Genomic DNA, 17,560 nt, shown 5'->3' with positions numbered 1-17,560 from the left:
CTTTTGTAACTTAACCTGGTATGAGGTGGGTTAGAACTTAAGTTAATTTTTGGGCGATTCAAAGACTTCCGCTGTAAACGTTTCAAACGGTTTTATTTTAGCCGTCTTTTGAAGTATTTATTTAGGAATATGTTTCAGATTACGTAACATTTTCAAAAAAAAAAAAAAATGAGGGTGTTACAAGTTGGTATCAGAGCTTTAGTTTAAGGTAATTAGGCTAAAACTTGCTTAGCTTAAGCTTAAACTGAGAAGATTGTTAGAGCTTTAGTTTAAGGTAATTAGGCTAAAACTTGCTTAGCTTAAGCTTAAACTGAGAAGATTATTAGAGCCTTAGTTTAAAGTAAAGAGGTTAAGATTTACTTAGCCTAAGATTAAACTGAAGGAATTATTAGAAGTACTGTTAGCATGGCTTAGTATGCGATTAAGCTTGATCCTACATCACTACTCGACTTAGTGATCCTTTTATATTGTAGGAAAATGGTGCACACCATCCACACCAGATCTATCAGACGCGGTCGCGGGCGTGGTTACGGAGCACGAAGGTCACCGCACGGGCTAGGACCGAATAGGGGACCCATTGACAATCGTCGCCCCAGCGCCAGTCATGTTTCCCGCTAGAGAACCAGAAGCGGTAGTCGTCACAAGAGCCCAGCGAGAGGAGGACCCCATCCGAACCATCAATGGACTACACGCCCCGTACCCCGACGCGTGAGGACATGGTGGAAACCATAGAGGCCCTGGAGGGCGAAAACTCGAGGCTAAGGGAGAGGTTGACCCAAACCGTAGATGACAACACTAGACTAAGTGAGTGGCTGAACAATCTTCAGCGGGCACATGTCGAACAGGGAGGAGCCCTGATCGAGTTGACGGAAGAAAATGCAGATTTGTCAAACCAGTGTCATGCCCTGATTTGGGATAAGGTGGTACTCGAACAAGAACGAAGAATAGCTACTCGCCCCATAGGCACCAGAGTCAAGGATAGGGTTCGCTTCTATAAGAGAGTGACCATAGACTATGCGGGCGTAGTGAAGGGCTATCTCTCCAACTGGGTTCAATGCATCAGAAATGGCCCAAGGGCTAGTGTGTTGTGGCATTCCATACCATCTACATCCTATGAGCAGTGGTTGAGGGACCCTTATCTCCCTTATTACCCCGCCGATCAGTTTTAGACTTAGAATCTTTTTTGAGGAAGAGGAGGGAGAAAAACCTTTTGGGTATGTGGTGTAATTGTACGTGTCTAGATAGTTGATCRAATTTTCATCTAGTCCAGTGCTTCAATAGATTTTTTGAGCATTCACATGATTTAGAGATGTGTTTAGAATTATGAAGTATCYCATCTTTTGTAAGTAAATGGGATTATGTAATGTCTCTCTCTCCATGATTGTTTATTGACATGAAATATATATAGCTTATTGAGCATTATGAAATTTTTGAAGTGAATTCCTTATTATGTATTTCGCTTATATATAGTGATTATATTATATATATATATATATAAATGTAATGTGTTATGNCTTTTGTAACTTAACCTGGTATGAGGTGGGTTAGAACTTAAGTTAATTTTTGGGCGATTCAAAGACTTCCGCTGTAAACGTTTCAAACGGTTTTATTTTAGCCGTCTTTTGAAGTATTTATTTAGGAATATGTTTCAGATTACGTAACATTTTCAAAAAAAAAAAAAAATGAGGGTGTTACAATAACCACCATTTATCACCACCTCTATCACAGTCGACCACTGACCACCACCATCCATTGCCACCACCACTACCGCCGTTGGACACCTTCAATTCCTTCTCTACTACAACCTCCTCCACCACCTCTACAACTACCGTTGGTCACTGACTACCACCGTCAATTGTCACCTCTACGACCATCACCGGCCATTGACCACCTCCATCAAATACCACCAACAATACCATCGTTGGCCACCTTCAACTCCTCCTCTACTGCAACAACTTACTTTATGACCTTCATAACAACTGTCGACCACCGACCACCACTGTCCATTGTCAGCTCTACAACCACCATCGGCCACCGACCACCACCGTCCATTGCCACCACCACTACCATCGTTGGTCACATCCAACTCCTCATCTACTGTAATAACCTCCTTCACGAACTCACCAACCACCGTAGACCACCACCGTCCATTGCCACCCCACATCCACTATAGCCACCACCACCACCACCTTCACTACATCGGTCACAACTATCTCCCCCACCATTGTTAATCGCTACCACCACCACAATCTCTTCACGTCCTCCTCAACCAACATCGACCACCAACCACCACTGCTCTACCTCCATAACCACTGTCAGCCACTAACCACCACCGCCTATCATGAAAGACCACAAAATATTTTGAAGTATCTAAAGATGGACTAAATATTCAAACAATATCTTGAGAAAGGAAACAAAAAATACATCAAGAGAAATCTATAAGAAACAGTGTGACAAAATAAACATCAAATGAACGAAGACAAAATAACCATCAAATGAACAAAGACAAAAATTATTATGGTCAAAATTGAGTTTGCAGAATAAATGGTTTTTAACCTAGTTTTTAGGAATCATTTTACGTTTATTTTTGATTTTTTCCTTTGGACTTGTAGTCCCTGCTTTTATGCTTTTATGTTAGTTCCTTTGTAGGCTATATATAGCCATGCTTATTGATTGAATATTTAACGTGAACACTTTGTGTTAATACCTCTTTTGAGTTATCTGATATAATAAGTGGTATCAGAGCCACTGCAAGAGAGTTGTGTGTGCTTACGCAAGTGAGCGTTCAGTGAGTGAAACACGAGCGTGTACGAGATGACAGAAGACTCAAGCAACTTTCAAACTCCCTGTATGCTTAAGCTTGATGGTGACTATGATCATTGGAAGCTGTTGATGGAAAATCTGTTACGATCCAAAGAATATTGGACCGTAGTTGAAAGAGGTTACAAGGAACTACGAGAAGGGGAACAACCTACTGCAGCTCAGCGTAAGTCTCTGGATGACGCAAAACTCAAAGACCTGAAAGCAAGGAATTACTTGTTTCAGGCCATTGATAAGTCCATCCTGAAGACGATTGTTTAGAAAGCTACAACAAAACAGTTATGAGATTTGATGAAAGTCAAGTACCAAGGTAATGCACGAGTGAAACGGGCTCAACTACAGCGCCTTCGAAGGGAGTTCGAGACCTTGGAAATGAAGATGGGGGAATCGGTGACCGATTATTTTGGACGGGTAATGATTGTGTCCAAGGATATGCAGAACTGTGGTGAAGAAATGGATGACGTGAAGATCACAGAGAAGATCTTGAGAACTCTCACATATAACTTTAATTTTGTTGTCTGTTCTATTGAAGAATCAAAGGACATCGACCAACTAACGGTCGATGAATTGCAGAGTTCTTTAGGGGACATGAACACAAGTTGAAAAGACGAGGCGGTGAAGAACAAGTCCTTAAAGTGGAGTCTGATTCGAATTATGGCAGAGGCAGAGGTCGAGGCCGAGGCAATCCTTCAAGAGGGGGCAGAGGACGAGGAAGAACCAGACCAGATTTCAACAAAGCCATAATCGAGTGTTACAAGTGCCATAAGCTGGGGCATTTTCAATATGAATGTCCTACCTTCGAAAAGGCAAACTATGTGGATTTTGAAGAAGAGGAAGAACTGCTCCTAATGGCTGAAGCCGATTTTGAAGAAAAGGAAGAACTGCTCTTAATGGCTGAAGTAGAGATCAACAATGACAACGTTACGGGCTCATGGTTCTTTGACTCAGGTTGCTCGAATCACATGACAAGTAACAAGGAGTGGTTTGTTGATCTTGATAATAGTTTCAGCCATACTGTATGACTTGGAAACGGTTCACGATTGAATGTTTYRGGTAAGGGAAWTATCAGGATGGAGATTGAAGGATTAACACATACAATTACTGATGTGTTTCTCGTTCCCCAATTAACGACAAACCTACTCAGCGTAGGGCAGTTACAAGAAAAAGGTTTAATTTTCTTGATTAAAAAGGGCGTGTGCAAGGTTTTCCATCCTCAAAGAGGGCGAATCATAACATTTTTAATCACTTCCAACAGAATGTTCATGGTCTCAGCAGTGATGAAGCCTCAGCCAAGTAAGTGTTTACAAGTGGATGCGGGGGAGTCAATAGACTTATGGCACAAACGTTATGGGCATCTCAACACCAAGGCAATAAGAACCATGTACTACAAACAAATGGTAACGAGATTACCTTAATTAAAGGGTCAAATCCAGGTATGTGAAGTGTGTAATTTGGGCAAATAACATTGGGAGGCTATACCAAAGAAAGGGCTGTGGCGTGCAGCAGACAAACTCGAGTTAATTCACACTGACTTGTGCAGTCCCATTTCACCAGCATCACAGTGTGGAAAAAGGTACCTACTTGTTTTTGTTGATGACTATACTAAAAAAATATGGATATATTTCCTTTTTTAAAAAAATGAGACTTTTGATATGTTTAAAAGTTTTAAAAATCTGGTTGAAAAAGAAACCATAAATTATATCCGTTGTTTAAGAAGTGACAAGGGAGGGGAATTTAACTCAACTCAGTTCAACAAAACTTATGAAACACATGGGATTAAGAGGCAATTGACTGCTGCCTACACTCCACAACAAAATGGAATGGCGGAGAGAAGGAATCGCACTATAATGAATTTGGTACGATGCCTCCTAGCCGAAAAGGGAATGCCCAAGTATTTTTGGCCGGAAGCTGCCATGTGGACATACCATGTGTTGAATCGTAGTTCCACAACTTCATTGGATGGAGTAGTTCCCGAAGAGTGTTGGAGTGGTTTTAAACCAAGTGTTGAATATTTCAAAGTTTTTGGTTGTATTGGACATGTTCATGTGCCCAAACAACTAAGAACCAAGCTAGATGATCGAAGTCACAAATGTGTGTTACTTGGAGTAAGTACAGAGTCAAAAGCCTACCGCCTATATGATCCAATTCAGAAAAAAATTAGTCATCAGCAGAGATGTGATTTTTGATGAAGATGCAAAGTGGGACTGGAGCCAAAGTGGTTCAAGTCCTAGTCTTGAACTTATTGATCAGAGTGAAGGCGATACAAATCCAAAAGAAGAGCAAGCACCTGATCAAAATGCTGCACAAGGAGATAATGATGATCTACAAACAGAATAAGTGACAGCAGCTCAACCAGAAAATTCGGAAGTTTCTGAGGTAGACACACCGCTACCAACAGGAAGACCTAGAAAAGAACCTACTTGGATGCAAGACTATGCAAGTGGAGGAGAATTTTCTGATCAAAAGGCTGGCCTGGTTATGTTTAGTGCTCATGATGATCCTGTTACGTATGAAGAAGCTGTTAAAGAAAGAAAATGGGTATATGCCATGAAAAATGAAGTGCAGTCAATTGAAAGAAATAAAACCTGGGAATTAGTTCATCTACCGGACGGTGCAACGAAAATTGGGGTGAAATGGGTTTTCAAGACGAAGTTAAATGAAAATGGTGAGGTCGATAAATACAAGGTGTGACTAGTTGTGAAGGGGTATGCTCAAAAGGAAGGGGTCGATTACGGTGAAGTCTTTGCACCCGTAGCAAGGTGGGATACAATTCGAGCATTACTGGCAATTGCTGAGCAGAAGGGGTGGAATGTCTACCAATTGAACGTAAACAGTGCGTTTTTATATGGGGAGCTGAAAGACACTGTTTATGTCAATCAACTTCAAGGATTTGTTAAGAAAGGGGAAGAAGATAAGGTTTATCGACTTCACAAGGCCTTGTATGGATTAAAGCAAGCTCCAAGAGCCTGGTTTAGTCGAATTGATGGTTACTTCAAGCATAAAGGGTTTGAAAAGAGCAATTATGATCACACTTTGTTCACGAATAAGGCTGGAGAAAGCTTTATTATTGTAAGTCTATATGTGGATGATTTGATTTATGCTGGTAATGATTTTTTGTTGTGTGAAGAATTCAAGAAATCAATGCAGCAAGAATTCGAAATGACTGATTTGGGAATTATGAGGTTCTTTCTCGGAGTAGAGGTTCATCAAGATCAAAGAGGCATTCATCTTTGTCAAAAGAAGTATGCTAAGGAGGTTTTGGAAAGATTTGGAATGTGGAATTATAACTCGGTTAAAAATCCAATAGTTCCCGGCACTGTTCTCGTGAAGAATGGAAAGAGTGATCAGGTTAACTCTACTGTCTATAAGCAATTAATAGGCAGCTTAATGTACTTAACAGTCACACGACCAGACATGATGTTTGTGGTTTGCCTACTGTCTCGTTTCATGGTTGAACCAAGGGAGGAACATATGGAGATAGCAAAAAGGGTGTTAAGATGTCTGAAAGGTACGACTGAATTTGGTCTTTTCTATAAAAGGGGTGTGGATACAAGGTTGAGGGCTTACACAGACAGTGATTATGCAAGAGACGTTGTAGATAGAAGGAGCACCTCTGGGTATGTTTTCCTTTTGAGTGATGCAGCTATATGTTGGAGTTCAAGGAAGCAGTATCGTCACATTGTCATCTACGGAAGCAGAATATGTGGCTGCAACTTCGTGTGCTTGCCACTGTGTGTGGCTAAAGGGTCTACTCAAGCAGCTCAATCAGAAACAAAGTGAATGCTATGAAATTCTTTGTGATAACAGCTCCACTATTAAGTTGTCGAAGAATCCCGTGATGCATAGGCGAACGAAGCACATCGATACAAGATACCATTATCTGCGTGATCTTACAAGTCAAAAAGTGGTGAAGTTAGTCTTTTGTGGAACTAAAGAACAAGTTGCAGATATCATGACTAAACCAGTAAAGTTGGAGACTTTTGTCAAACTAAGAGGGCTGCTGGGAGTTCAAGCACGTGAAGAATAAACTAAATGCTTATTTAGCATTTTTAGTTTAAGGGGAAGAATTATTATGGTCAAAATTGAGCTTGTGGAATAAAAGGTCTTTGACCTAGTTTTTAGGAATCAGTTTACGTTTATTTTTGATTTTTCCTTTGGACTTGTAGTCCCTGCTTTTATGCTTTTCTGTTAGTTCCTTTGTAGGCTATATATAGCCATGCTTATTGATTGAATATTTAACGTGAACACTTTGTGTTAATATCTCTTTTGAGTTCTCTGATATAACAAAAATATGGAATCACAGAAAAACAAAATTGATCATTTATCTAGGACTAGTGCTGTCTTAGTAACATAATCAAATAGGTATCAAGAGAAATGGTGGAAAAACTATTGGTGTTGTCTTAGTAACATAATCAACATTAACTAAATTAAGATATTCCATTGAAAACTGCTAAAACCTTGATAAGTGGAGTCGAATAAAGAAAATGGTGTTGCATTAAATAAACAACTAGTACGTATGATATCAGGGGTACGATTCTAGATGAGGTGGGATTTGTTGTCACAACCTCCCACCTCGGCCAGATGTTAAAATTCTCATCCTTCAAGAAATTAGACTGGTCAGCCAAGTGAGGGGATGTTTGATAGAAATTAATGACCATGTCTAGAGGTTAAGAAGCTAGAATGATTAAGAGCATTTGATCGTTTGATAACTGGGCTAAGTGCAGAATGAAAAATGATTGTTTGATAACATGAACAACCTAAATGATTAAATGTGTCATTTAATTTTTTACGAATAAAATTATTAAGCAGAATACTAACAAGAATATACCCTTATGAACCGTAAAATGGTTATAGATTTTGTACATACAAACATTTAATTAAATCATAAACAAAACCAAAGTTTTGAGGAAAAGAAAAATTAAAAACGGATTAAAAAAAAAGTCAAAATGTTCATCCAAAAGCTCTCAAACAGCCCCTTCTACACTTCCAATGCCAGCATTGCTAGTAGTAGTAGTATGAAATAGTTATTATTTAAAATTCTCACAATAGCATGACATGTGGTGATATTTATTTTTTCAAACCATTACCGTAGTAGGATATAAAAACAGTCACCATAAAATGATGTATGATGACGTTTATTTGTCAAAGTTGTTATTATTTAAATTTGTCACCGTAGCATGACATACATTGATGTTTATATTAAAAACTGTAATCATAGCAGGACATATAGTAACATCTATTTTATAATATCGTCACTGTAGTATGACATATGATAACATTTATTTGTCAAATCCATGACCATAACATAACATACGGTAACGTGTATTTTCCGAAAACCGTCAATGTAACATGGCAAAAGGTGACATCTATTTCTTAAAACCATTATTGTAACGTGACGTACAATGATGTTTATTTATAGAAAAGCATCAGCATAATATGATGTATGGTGATGTTTATTATTCAAAATGGTCACTGTAGCATAACATATAGTGACGTTTATTTTTCGAAACCGTTGTCATAGGATACCCTCTGCAAACGGTTTTAATAACATCCGGTAAAAATAAAAACTAAAAAAAGTTCAAAATGACTGTCAATATATAGAAACTCAGTAAAATAGCATTGATAATTATATGAATAATATATCTAAAGTAAAATAATAAAAATCAATTGTGTCAAAAAGTTTCTTTCTAAGTAAAAATCAAAAAAGTTTCTTTCTCTTGTTAAACGTACTCTTCGTATGCTTTGGTGTCTTTAGCTGATTAATAGTTGTGTGCTTTTTTGTCTTCTTATTTTGATTCTCTTTACGCTCATCAGAAGTCGTTTGTGATACCTACACCAAAAACAAGAAGTTCAACAAACCCGGAATAGTCTTGGATCAAACTTTTTCATTCAGCAGGTAAATACTAGTAGTCCATGTTCAGATCAAATTATCTAAACTGGACCGGTCTAAGGGCAAGATTGATTCGGACCGCTCGACAACCAGGTTGGGCTTTTTGGCAAGCTGGACCCGACCGGTCTAGTCTGAGTTCTTTTTCTTTTGATTTTTTATCGACCAAAAATATGTTTTAAACATTAACGTTAGGTACCAAAAAATTGAAAATTGAAAGATTGGTTTATTTAGAAACAAATGCATCCAAAATGACATGTCAACCCGAAGCTTGAACCAATTGGGTTTTTTTTGATCAATTTGTGCCCACCATTACTACATATGATATACGATGACGTAAATTTCTGAAGACTATGACTGTATCATGATATATGACATAAAATCCTCAACCGTGACCATATCTTGACAAACAATCACATAAATTTCTCAAAACCGTCACTGAATTATGACATATGGTGACCATTACTTTTCAAAACCGTCACCGAAATATGGCATACGGTGACGTTTCTTATTCCAAACTGTAATATTAGCATAACACATTTTGACATTTATCATTAAAAAACATCACCATAAAATGACATACGGTGACATAAATTTATCAAATCCGTCACTGCATCATGATATACGGTGACATAACTTTATCAAAATCGTCATTTTAAAAAACATACGGTGACGTTCATCATTCAAAACTGTCACTGTAACATTACATACTGTGACGTTTATCATTTAACACCATTACCGTAGCATGATATACAATAACATTTAGATTTCAAAAGCGTCACTGTAACATGACATAAGGTGATGTTCATTTTTCAAAATTATCACCATAAGATGACATACAGTGACATTCCTTATTTAAAATCATCACCTTAGCATGACATGCATCGACGTTTATTATTTGAAAACATCACTACAACATGACATAAGGTGACTTTTTTATTTCAAAACCCTCAATGTTGCATAATATTTATGTTTCAAAACTGTCACCATAGCATGACGTATGGTGACATTTATTTTTCAAATCTGTCACCATAGCATGACGTACGGTGACATTTACTTTTCAAATCCGTCACCATAGCATGACGTACGGACATTTATTTTTCAAATCCGCCACTATAGCATAAAATATGGTGATGTAAATCATTCAAAAACATCAATGTAGCTTGAGATATGGTGTTGTAAATGTTTATTACCGTTACAAAAACATGACATATGGTGACGTAAATCTTTCAAAAACTCTTACCATATAATACCTTTTGGTGACACAAATTTTGCAAACCGTTGCATATAACTTGGTAAATTTTGGAAATGGTTTCCAAATAAACATTGCTATATTTAGTTTTGGTCACGGTTTTTTAAAACCGTTACGACATAGAGCAACGGTTTAGAAAAAAACCATTACTAAAGGGTCTTACATGGCAACTGTTTTTAAAAACCGTCACAACATACAGCAACAGTTTTAAAAATCTTCCTAAACTGTTACCTTAGGGGACCTTTTATTAACGTTTTTATCTAAACTGTTGCTTTATGTTTCTAGGTGTTTGTTAATAGTAACGTTTTTTTTCATAAAAACTGTTACTAAAACAATTCTTTAACTTTTGTTGTCACTTTTTGCAACGGTTTTCTAGCAAACTGTTACAAACCTATTTTTTCAAACTCTTCCATGAATAGCGTTTGATATGGAGATTGATTTGGTGCATCTCATTCTAAAGTACATCCAATGATGGAGATCCATTATTACGCTTCTCATCTTAATTCTCATTCTCATCAGAACTCAACCCTATATATAGATATATACATGTATACACACACACACACACATATATATATATATATGTTGCTAAAGGCATGATTCAGAGAAGTACTGAAAAATCCGTAAATTATATATGGTAAATGAGTTGTGGACTCGTGCTGTAGTGTGACGATTGATCATGTAACATAAAAAAAAGACCGTTTAATAAGACACCTATTTAATAAGACAATAAAACCCAATCAAACCAAAAATTTGAGAGAGATGACCCGAAAAAGCCTGGTATGGAAAAAGGTAAGAAAAGTCCAATTAAGCTCGAAAAGTTTGGCCTAAAAAGCTCGATCAGTTACTTTTTCAACCCAAAAATCCGATCCAGACCTACAAAAATCCAAGTCTGTTTTTACTAACTCATGAAAACGGGTTTGAAAGGGATATGCCTTGGTAAATCTCTAGTCAAAGCCACAAACACATTAATTAGGTGAGAGTTACGTACTTGACGATAATCTTGTTATATGAGGGTGACTCCATATATTAGCGTACAACCCAATTAGTCTTTTTTTATACATCTTGGTCATTGACTAACCCATAAAGTTCAAACAACGATTTTAAATGTATGCATCAATATATAGAAAAATAATACAAGTCATGAATTTATTTGGTTTAGTTTGATTTACATATAAAAAAAACCTAGCTTTGATTTGTTAGAAGCATATAACAACGGATTGAAAAATAACACGCAATATAATGAAAACCTATTATAACGCTCTTTGGGTTAAATGGCGCTATGAATTAGCCATTTCAATAACTTGATGTTAGACGAATAACGTCAGATAAAGTTAGGGTCTATTTAGTTTGCAGGATTGGGTATGATTTGAAGGAATTTGGAATTGAATTCATTACAATTTTATGTTTGGTTTGAAAAAAAGTTTTGATTTGAAATCTCCTCCCGATTCCAAAATACTTCCACATTGAATCCTTCAAAAACATTCCATCAAACCACACGAGCCTTTAAGGATTAAAGCAGATATAAAAAGTATGATCATTGATTAAGAGTGAAAAAATATGGCAGTTAAATCTGTATTATGATATGAGAGAGAGAGAGAGAGAGAGAGAGGAAAAGAATTAAAGACATGACTTAAAAGATAAAAAGTATTCATCAGATAAAATATACATAAATCAAATTAAACTAAACTTATCAATAAATATCATAGTAAAGTCTATAAATGTTTCGATACTTCAAACTTCTTTTGAAGTAGATAGATTATATCACGTAAAACATGCATTAATTAAGGCATTTAAAGCCTTTCACAACTCCTCATTTAGACTGCACTTGTACATGGAATGAGACCGGACAAGACGAAAACAAACTCACTGTCCCACGTTTGGTGCGACATGGGACATGATAAGAACTTACGGTCCCACGTTTGATGTGACATGGGACAGAGACAAGAACTAGGACAAGGTGGGACACCGTATGGGAAAAAAAAACTTTTTCTTGTTCTACAAAAATAGGTGGAACAAGAATGAGATAGAAACTAAAATACAACTAATTAACTCTCGTTTTATATATAACATTAACATGATATTTGTTTTAGAGGTCAAAACGTTAAATTTGGACCAAATGTGCCCAAAAAAATCAATAAACTAGATATGTGGGTTGACTTACATTAAAGGAAATTTGTACTTTACTTTTTCAAATATATTCTTCTTTGTGTTTTAGACAATTTTAACTTTTGATGTCCTTTTACACGTTTAATTTGATCACCACTAATTTCAATTGATCTCATATAAATTCCGTCTTTAAAGACACTAATCTTGAATGACATTTTTTGACTCATTTAACAGGTGAAAATAATTGATAGAGTATTATCTAGGTTTTCCAATTTAAACAAAACTATATATACTTTTAAAAATATATTTATTTATGAATGTATAGCTAAAAGAAAGATTTGAGAGAATATATATTCAAAAAGCAGGTCAAAATATATACCCGTAAATAAATATTCTTTTGAGTGTATATTATTCAAAATTTTAGGAGGCGTAATTTGTCGTTATTATTAATAAATAATAAATAATAAATAATAAATAATAAATAATAAATAATAAATAATGCAAGTAAGAAAAAGTGAGTGTTCTCAATTGGATGGCTGAAGAGTTGGTGGTTGAAAGCTGAAGTCATAACTCAACTCTATAGTTGAATCCGTCCCCCATTTCTGCCCTCTTTCTTTTGCCTCCATGTGATCGGTGTGGCTCACATTTTGTCTTTACTACCGCTTGCACAATATATACTTTTTAATTCAAATACTCATTTTATTTATTTAAATTGGTTTCTTAGTCATTTATTAAATATTATTTGGCTTATAACCCAAGTACGTGATTACGACGGCCAGATCCGCAACCGTCATTGTGAATCTGGTGGAATTCGAAACATATTTTTTGTTTTTTAGTCAAGTTCGTAATATTGTGAATGTGGATATTACGGATGTAGTGACATTTGAATAAATACGGAAACTAAATGGCTAGAAGATCAATTTAAATGACTATTTAATTCAATTTCCCAAATTTCAAATAAAAAGGAATTACCTATTTTTATTTCTTACAAAAAAATAAATTAAAAAAATTGGTCAAAGAAAGTTTCTTGTTCTGGACAGCGAGAAGTTGGTGAATGTTGAGTCTATATATACAATTCTTCACCCATACTTCCTCTTGTACCAACACAGACCCGACCCACTCTGAACATAAATTTGCTTCTCATTTGCCAATTAGTTAATGAACAAGATGGGTTCATCATCTGCACATGTGAATGTTCCTGTTGAAGCAAAGGAGGACGAATCGTTCCTATTCGCCATGCAATTGGCAACTGCATCCGTCTTACCCATGGCCTTGAAATCCGCCATCGAGCTTGATTTGCTCGAAACGATAGCGAAAGCGGGGCCCACCGCTTCCCTTTCATCTTCGCAGCTAGCGGCTCAGCTCCCCAAGGTTAACAACCCCGAAGCGCCGGTCATGCTGGACCGGATCTGTAGTCTTCTGGCTAGTCACTCTGTGCTCACTTGTACCCTCAAGGACCTGGCTGATGGTGGCGTTGAGCGGCTCTATGGTTTGGCTCCGGTCTGCAAGTTCTTGATCAAGAACCAAGATGGTGTGTCAATGGCACCCCTCTTGCTCATGAACCAGGATAAGGTTCTCATGGAGAGCTGGTAAGTGTGTCATGTTTAACTTTAAGCGCTCCATCCTATTGTAACACATTTACACATGACAAGCAAATATTTGGTCTCATAAATTAAGTCTTATAAAGGAGTCTATGAGGACATTTTTTGTGTTCTATAAAACCGATTTCATCCTAGCGTCTACTACTACTACGATTTGAAGCTTAACAAGCTGAATCGAATGATGATGTTAGGTACTATCTGAAAGATGCAGTTTTGGATGGTGGAATTCCATTCAACAAGGCTTATGGTATGTCGGCCTTTGAATACCATGGCAAAGATCCCCGATTCAATAAGGTATTTAACAGTGGCATGTTTAATCATTCGACCATGACCATGAAAAAGATCGTAGATTTGTATGATGGTTTCAATGGCCTCACCACCCTTGTCGATGTTGGTGGTGGCACTGGTGCCAGCCTTAACATGATCATTGCTAAACACGCTTCGCTCAAGGGTATCAATTTCGATTTGCCTCATGTTATTGAAGACGCTACCACTTATCCCGGTACGTACACTTGTACTATTGCATAGTCTTATCATAACAAAATCGGATTTATAAGACTTCAAACATGTCTAAATGTCATAGTATACTACAAGTTCTTATAGGAAACTTTTAAAAAATGTTCTATAAACACATCTTTCATAGGACATTTATTTCAAAAAGCTTATAAAACTCCCAAAAGTGTCCCATTAACTTATATTGTAACACATTTGTATAAGACCAACAGGTGTTAAGAATTATACAGAAACTAAGTTGGCCCATAAACTGGTTGCAGGTATTGAGCATGTTGGAGGTGATATGTTCGAAAGTGTGCCAAAAGGAGATGCCATCTTTATGAAGGTGAGTTTTCCTTTCTGTTCTTCAGTTCTCAAGAAACACCCTTGATTTTGCTTCCCAAATAAGTCTCTAAACGAGTGTTAAATTTGACAGTGGATACTCCATGATTGGAGTGATGCACATTGCCTGAAATTTCTCAAGAACTGTTATGAAGCACTTCCGGCCAACGGGAAAGTGATCGTGGCTGAATGCATACTTCCAGAGGCTCCAGACTCGACCATGGCGACCCAGAATGTGGTGCACATTGATGTGATCATGTTGGCTCATAATCCAGGAGGCAAAGAGAGAACCGAGAAGGAATTCGAGGCCTTAGCCAAGGGAGCAGGATTCAAGGGTTTCCACAAGGCTGCTTGTGCTCTCAATACATGGGTTATGGAATTCTGTAAATAGATTTGAGTGTAAGCATTTGTGGATGAGGATGTGGTTTGATTTTAATGGTTAATGCTCTTCCTTTTGGGACGCGTGACTTTGATTCTAATAAAAATATTGATTTGATAGCTGATCGGATCCATTTTTGAGGTCATTTTAAAGAACCATGGGCTTTTGGTTTAGTCTGCTCAAGTCTACTAAACCATTAACAGGCCAAAAACTTGATGTATGTTTCATTTTTTAGCCATTTTCTAACTCAAATTCATTTTTTAGTTGATCCTTGTGCATAAGACTTACATATATACGTAAGGGTTGATTTTCGAGAAAAACAAAATCCTCATGCATATATGTAAGGATTATGTTTTCTGCATAAGGATTCTTCTTCGTATTATTATTATTATTGTTTTGGCTAAAAACCAATCCTCACGCATATGCATATGCCTTCTGGATAAAGATCAGTTAAAAAATGAATTTGAGTCAGAAAATGGCTAAAAAACGAAACCCTATTTACGGATTGCCTAATGGCTAATTCTCTCAATTTTCCTTAAGAAGGCTCCACATAAGATGTAATCCTTAGAACTTGCTGCACAAAAACTCTCTATCGAGTCTGTCAAACAAAATCATGGATGTTATCATAATGGTTCTTTTTGGATAGTAATATGTGTTAGAACTTAGATTTAGGAATCGAATTTCGTTCGTACAATGATATTGAATTGAAACAAAACCCATAATTATATATATATATATATATACACACACACACACATATATATATATACTAGGTTCGATCTCGTGTATTACACGGTGTAATTTGAAAAATTAAATAATGTCAGGAACTTATCTTACAGATATGAATGATCATCGAAAGTGCGATACTACTTCAGACTTGTACTCTTGAAATAACTCTGAAGTATAACTCTGAAAAATGACTCTTCAGACTTGAATTTATAAATGAAACTATATCAATAATTAGTTGAAATTAAGTTAACCTAGAATAAAATTAAATTTAAAAATGAAACTATATTAGTAAATGGAATTTAAACTTAGAAATAAATTTAGAATGACTCTTCAGACTTGTACTCTTGAAATGACTCTGAAGTATAACTCTGAAGAATGATTTCAGACTTGCACTCTTGAAATAACTCTGAAATAAAACTCTTCATACTTCAGAGCTCTATATAGGCAAGACAGAAGCTCTGCATGCACTATGCAGAGGCTCTGCATGCTCAATGCAAAGGCTCTGCATGGTGCTCCGTTTGTAAAAGAAGACTTCAGAATTCAGTTGAGATAACTCTGAAGAATGACTCTTCAGACTTGTACTCTCGAAATAACTCTGAAGTATAAAATTAATCCCACTAAATCAGAATTCAGACTTCTAAGTCTGGAAAGAAAAAAAGACTTCAGAGTTCGGGTAAGCTAAATCTGAAAAAGAAGACTTCAGAATTCGGGTGAGCTAACTCTAAAGAATGACTCTTCAGACTTGCACTCTTCAGACTTGTAGAAGATTTAAGAGTTTAACCTTCTAAGTCTGAAAAACAAGACTTTAGAGTCCAGACTCCAGAGTTCGGGTGAGCTAAGTCTGAAAAAGCAGACTTCAGAGTTCGGGTACGCTAACTTTTTAGAATGACTCTTCAGACTTGTACTCTTGAAAAAACTCTGAAGTAAAACTCAGAAGAATGAATTCAGACTTGTACTCTTGAAATAACTCTGAAGTAAAACTCTGAAGAATGACTTCAGACTTGTACTATTGAAATAACTCTGAAGTATAACTCTGAAGAATGACTCTTCATACTTGAATTTAGAAATGAAACTATATCAATAATTAGTTAAAATTAAGTTAATCCTAGAATAAAATTGAATTTAGATATGAAACTATATTAATAAATTGAATTTAAACTTAGAAGAGCGCATGTGTCAAATCTGAAGAAGAAGTCTAAAGACCTTGAGTTGAAAGTTATTCAAATACCTAATATCTTTGAAAAAGACCCCATGTTGAAGTTTGCATCATACAGAGCAAGATCAACCAGAGTCCTCTGGTCCTTAAGGACCAGAGCCCATGTGAACTCACCAACCAAAAGCAAGGCCAACCAAAGGCCCTCTGGTCAGCCAGTGTCTCTGGTTCGTCTATCCAGAGCCTCTGGGTCAAAAAAATATTAAAGACTTAAAGAATTTGAGTTCCAATTACAATCAAAGACCCTCTGGTTAAACATGAAGATCAACCAGAGCCCCGGGCTCTGGTTCCTTTATGATGGATTAGAATATTTTTCAAAAGTTCAAATAAACAACCAGAAGCAAAGCCAGACAAACCAGAGTGGCTTTAGCTTACAAGACTAAGTCTAAGTCCTAAAGACTTATCTTCAAAGTCTAGATAAGTTTATTACAGGACTTTTACTCTTGAAATTACTCTGAAGTAAAACTCTTCAGACTTCAGAGCTCTGTATAGGAAAGCCAAAAGCTCTGCATGCACAATACAGAGGCTCTACATGGTGTTCCATCTGGAAAAGAAGACTTCAGAATTCGGGTGAGGTAACTCTGAAGAATGACTCTCCAGACTTGTATTATTCAGAATTGTAGAAGACTTCAGAGTTTAGACTTCTAAGTCTTAAAAAGAAGACTTCAGACTTCTTGTTCTAAGTCTAAAAAAAGACTTCAGAGTTCAGACTTTTATGTCTGAAAAAGAAGACTTT

General features: G+C 36.4%; 1 protein-coding gene across 1 annotated transcript; it reads left to right on the top strand.

The window, feature by feature from the left end:
- Positions 1-13,182: 13,182 nt before the first annotated feature.
- LOC112524515 (caffeic acid 3-O-methyltransferase) lies at positions 13,183-14,966 on the top strand. Its single transcript, XM_025134362.1, has 4 exons — positions 13,183-13,657; positions 13,861-14,171; positions 14,443-14,507; positions 14,598-14,966. The coding sequence occupies exons 1-4, from the start codon at positions 13,227-13,229 to the stop codon at positions 14,892-14,894; spliced, it is 1,104 nt and encodes a 367-aa protein (XP_024990130.1). The 5' UTR covers positions 13,183-13,226; the 3' UTR covers positions 14,895-14,966.
- The last annotated feature ends 2,594 nt before the right edge of the window (positions 14,967-17,560 follow it).

Source organism: Cynara cardunculus (assembly GCF_001531365.2).
Source record: "Cynara cardunculus var. scolymus isolate 2C chromosome LG 13, CcrdV1, whole genome shotgun sequence".
In the NCBI taxonomy this organism is placed as follows: domain Eukaryota; kingdom Viridiplantae; phylum Streptophyta; class Magnoliopsida; order Asterales; family Asteraceae; genus Cynara; species Cynara cardunculus.
Note: the sequence above shows the minus strand (reverse complement) of the source record. Positions and strands in the feature narration are given on the sequence as shown.

Bases quoted from the DNA above. Each gene is read 5' to 3' on its own strand.
- LOC112524515 (XM_025134362.1), top strand. From the start codon at position 13,227: ATGAACAAGATGGGTTCATCATCTGCACATGTGAATGTTCCTGTTGAA. The intron at 13,658-13,860 runs GTAAGTGTGTCA...TGATGATGTTAG, and splicing joins AAGGTTCTCATGGAGAGCTG to GTACTATCTGAAAGATGCAG. The intron at 14,172-14,442 runs GTACGTACACTT...AACTGGTTGCAG, and splicing joins AGACGCTACCACTTATCCCG to GTATTGAGCATGTTGGAGGT.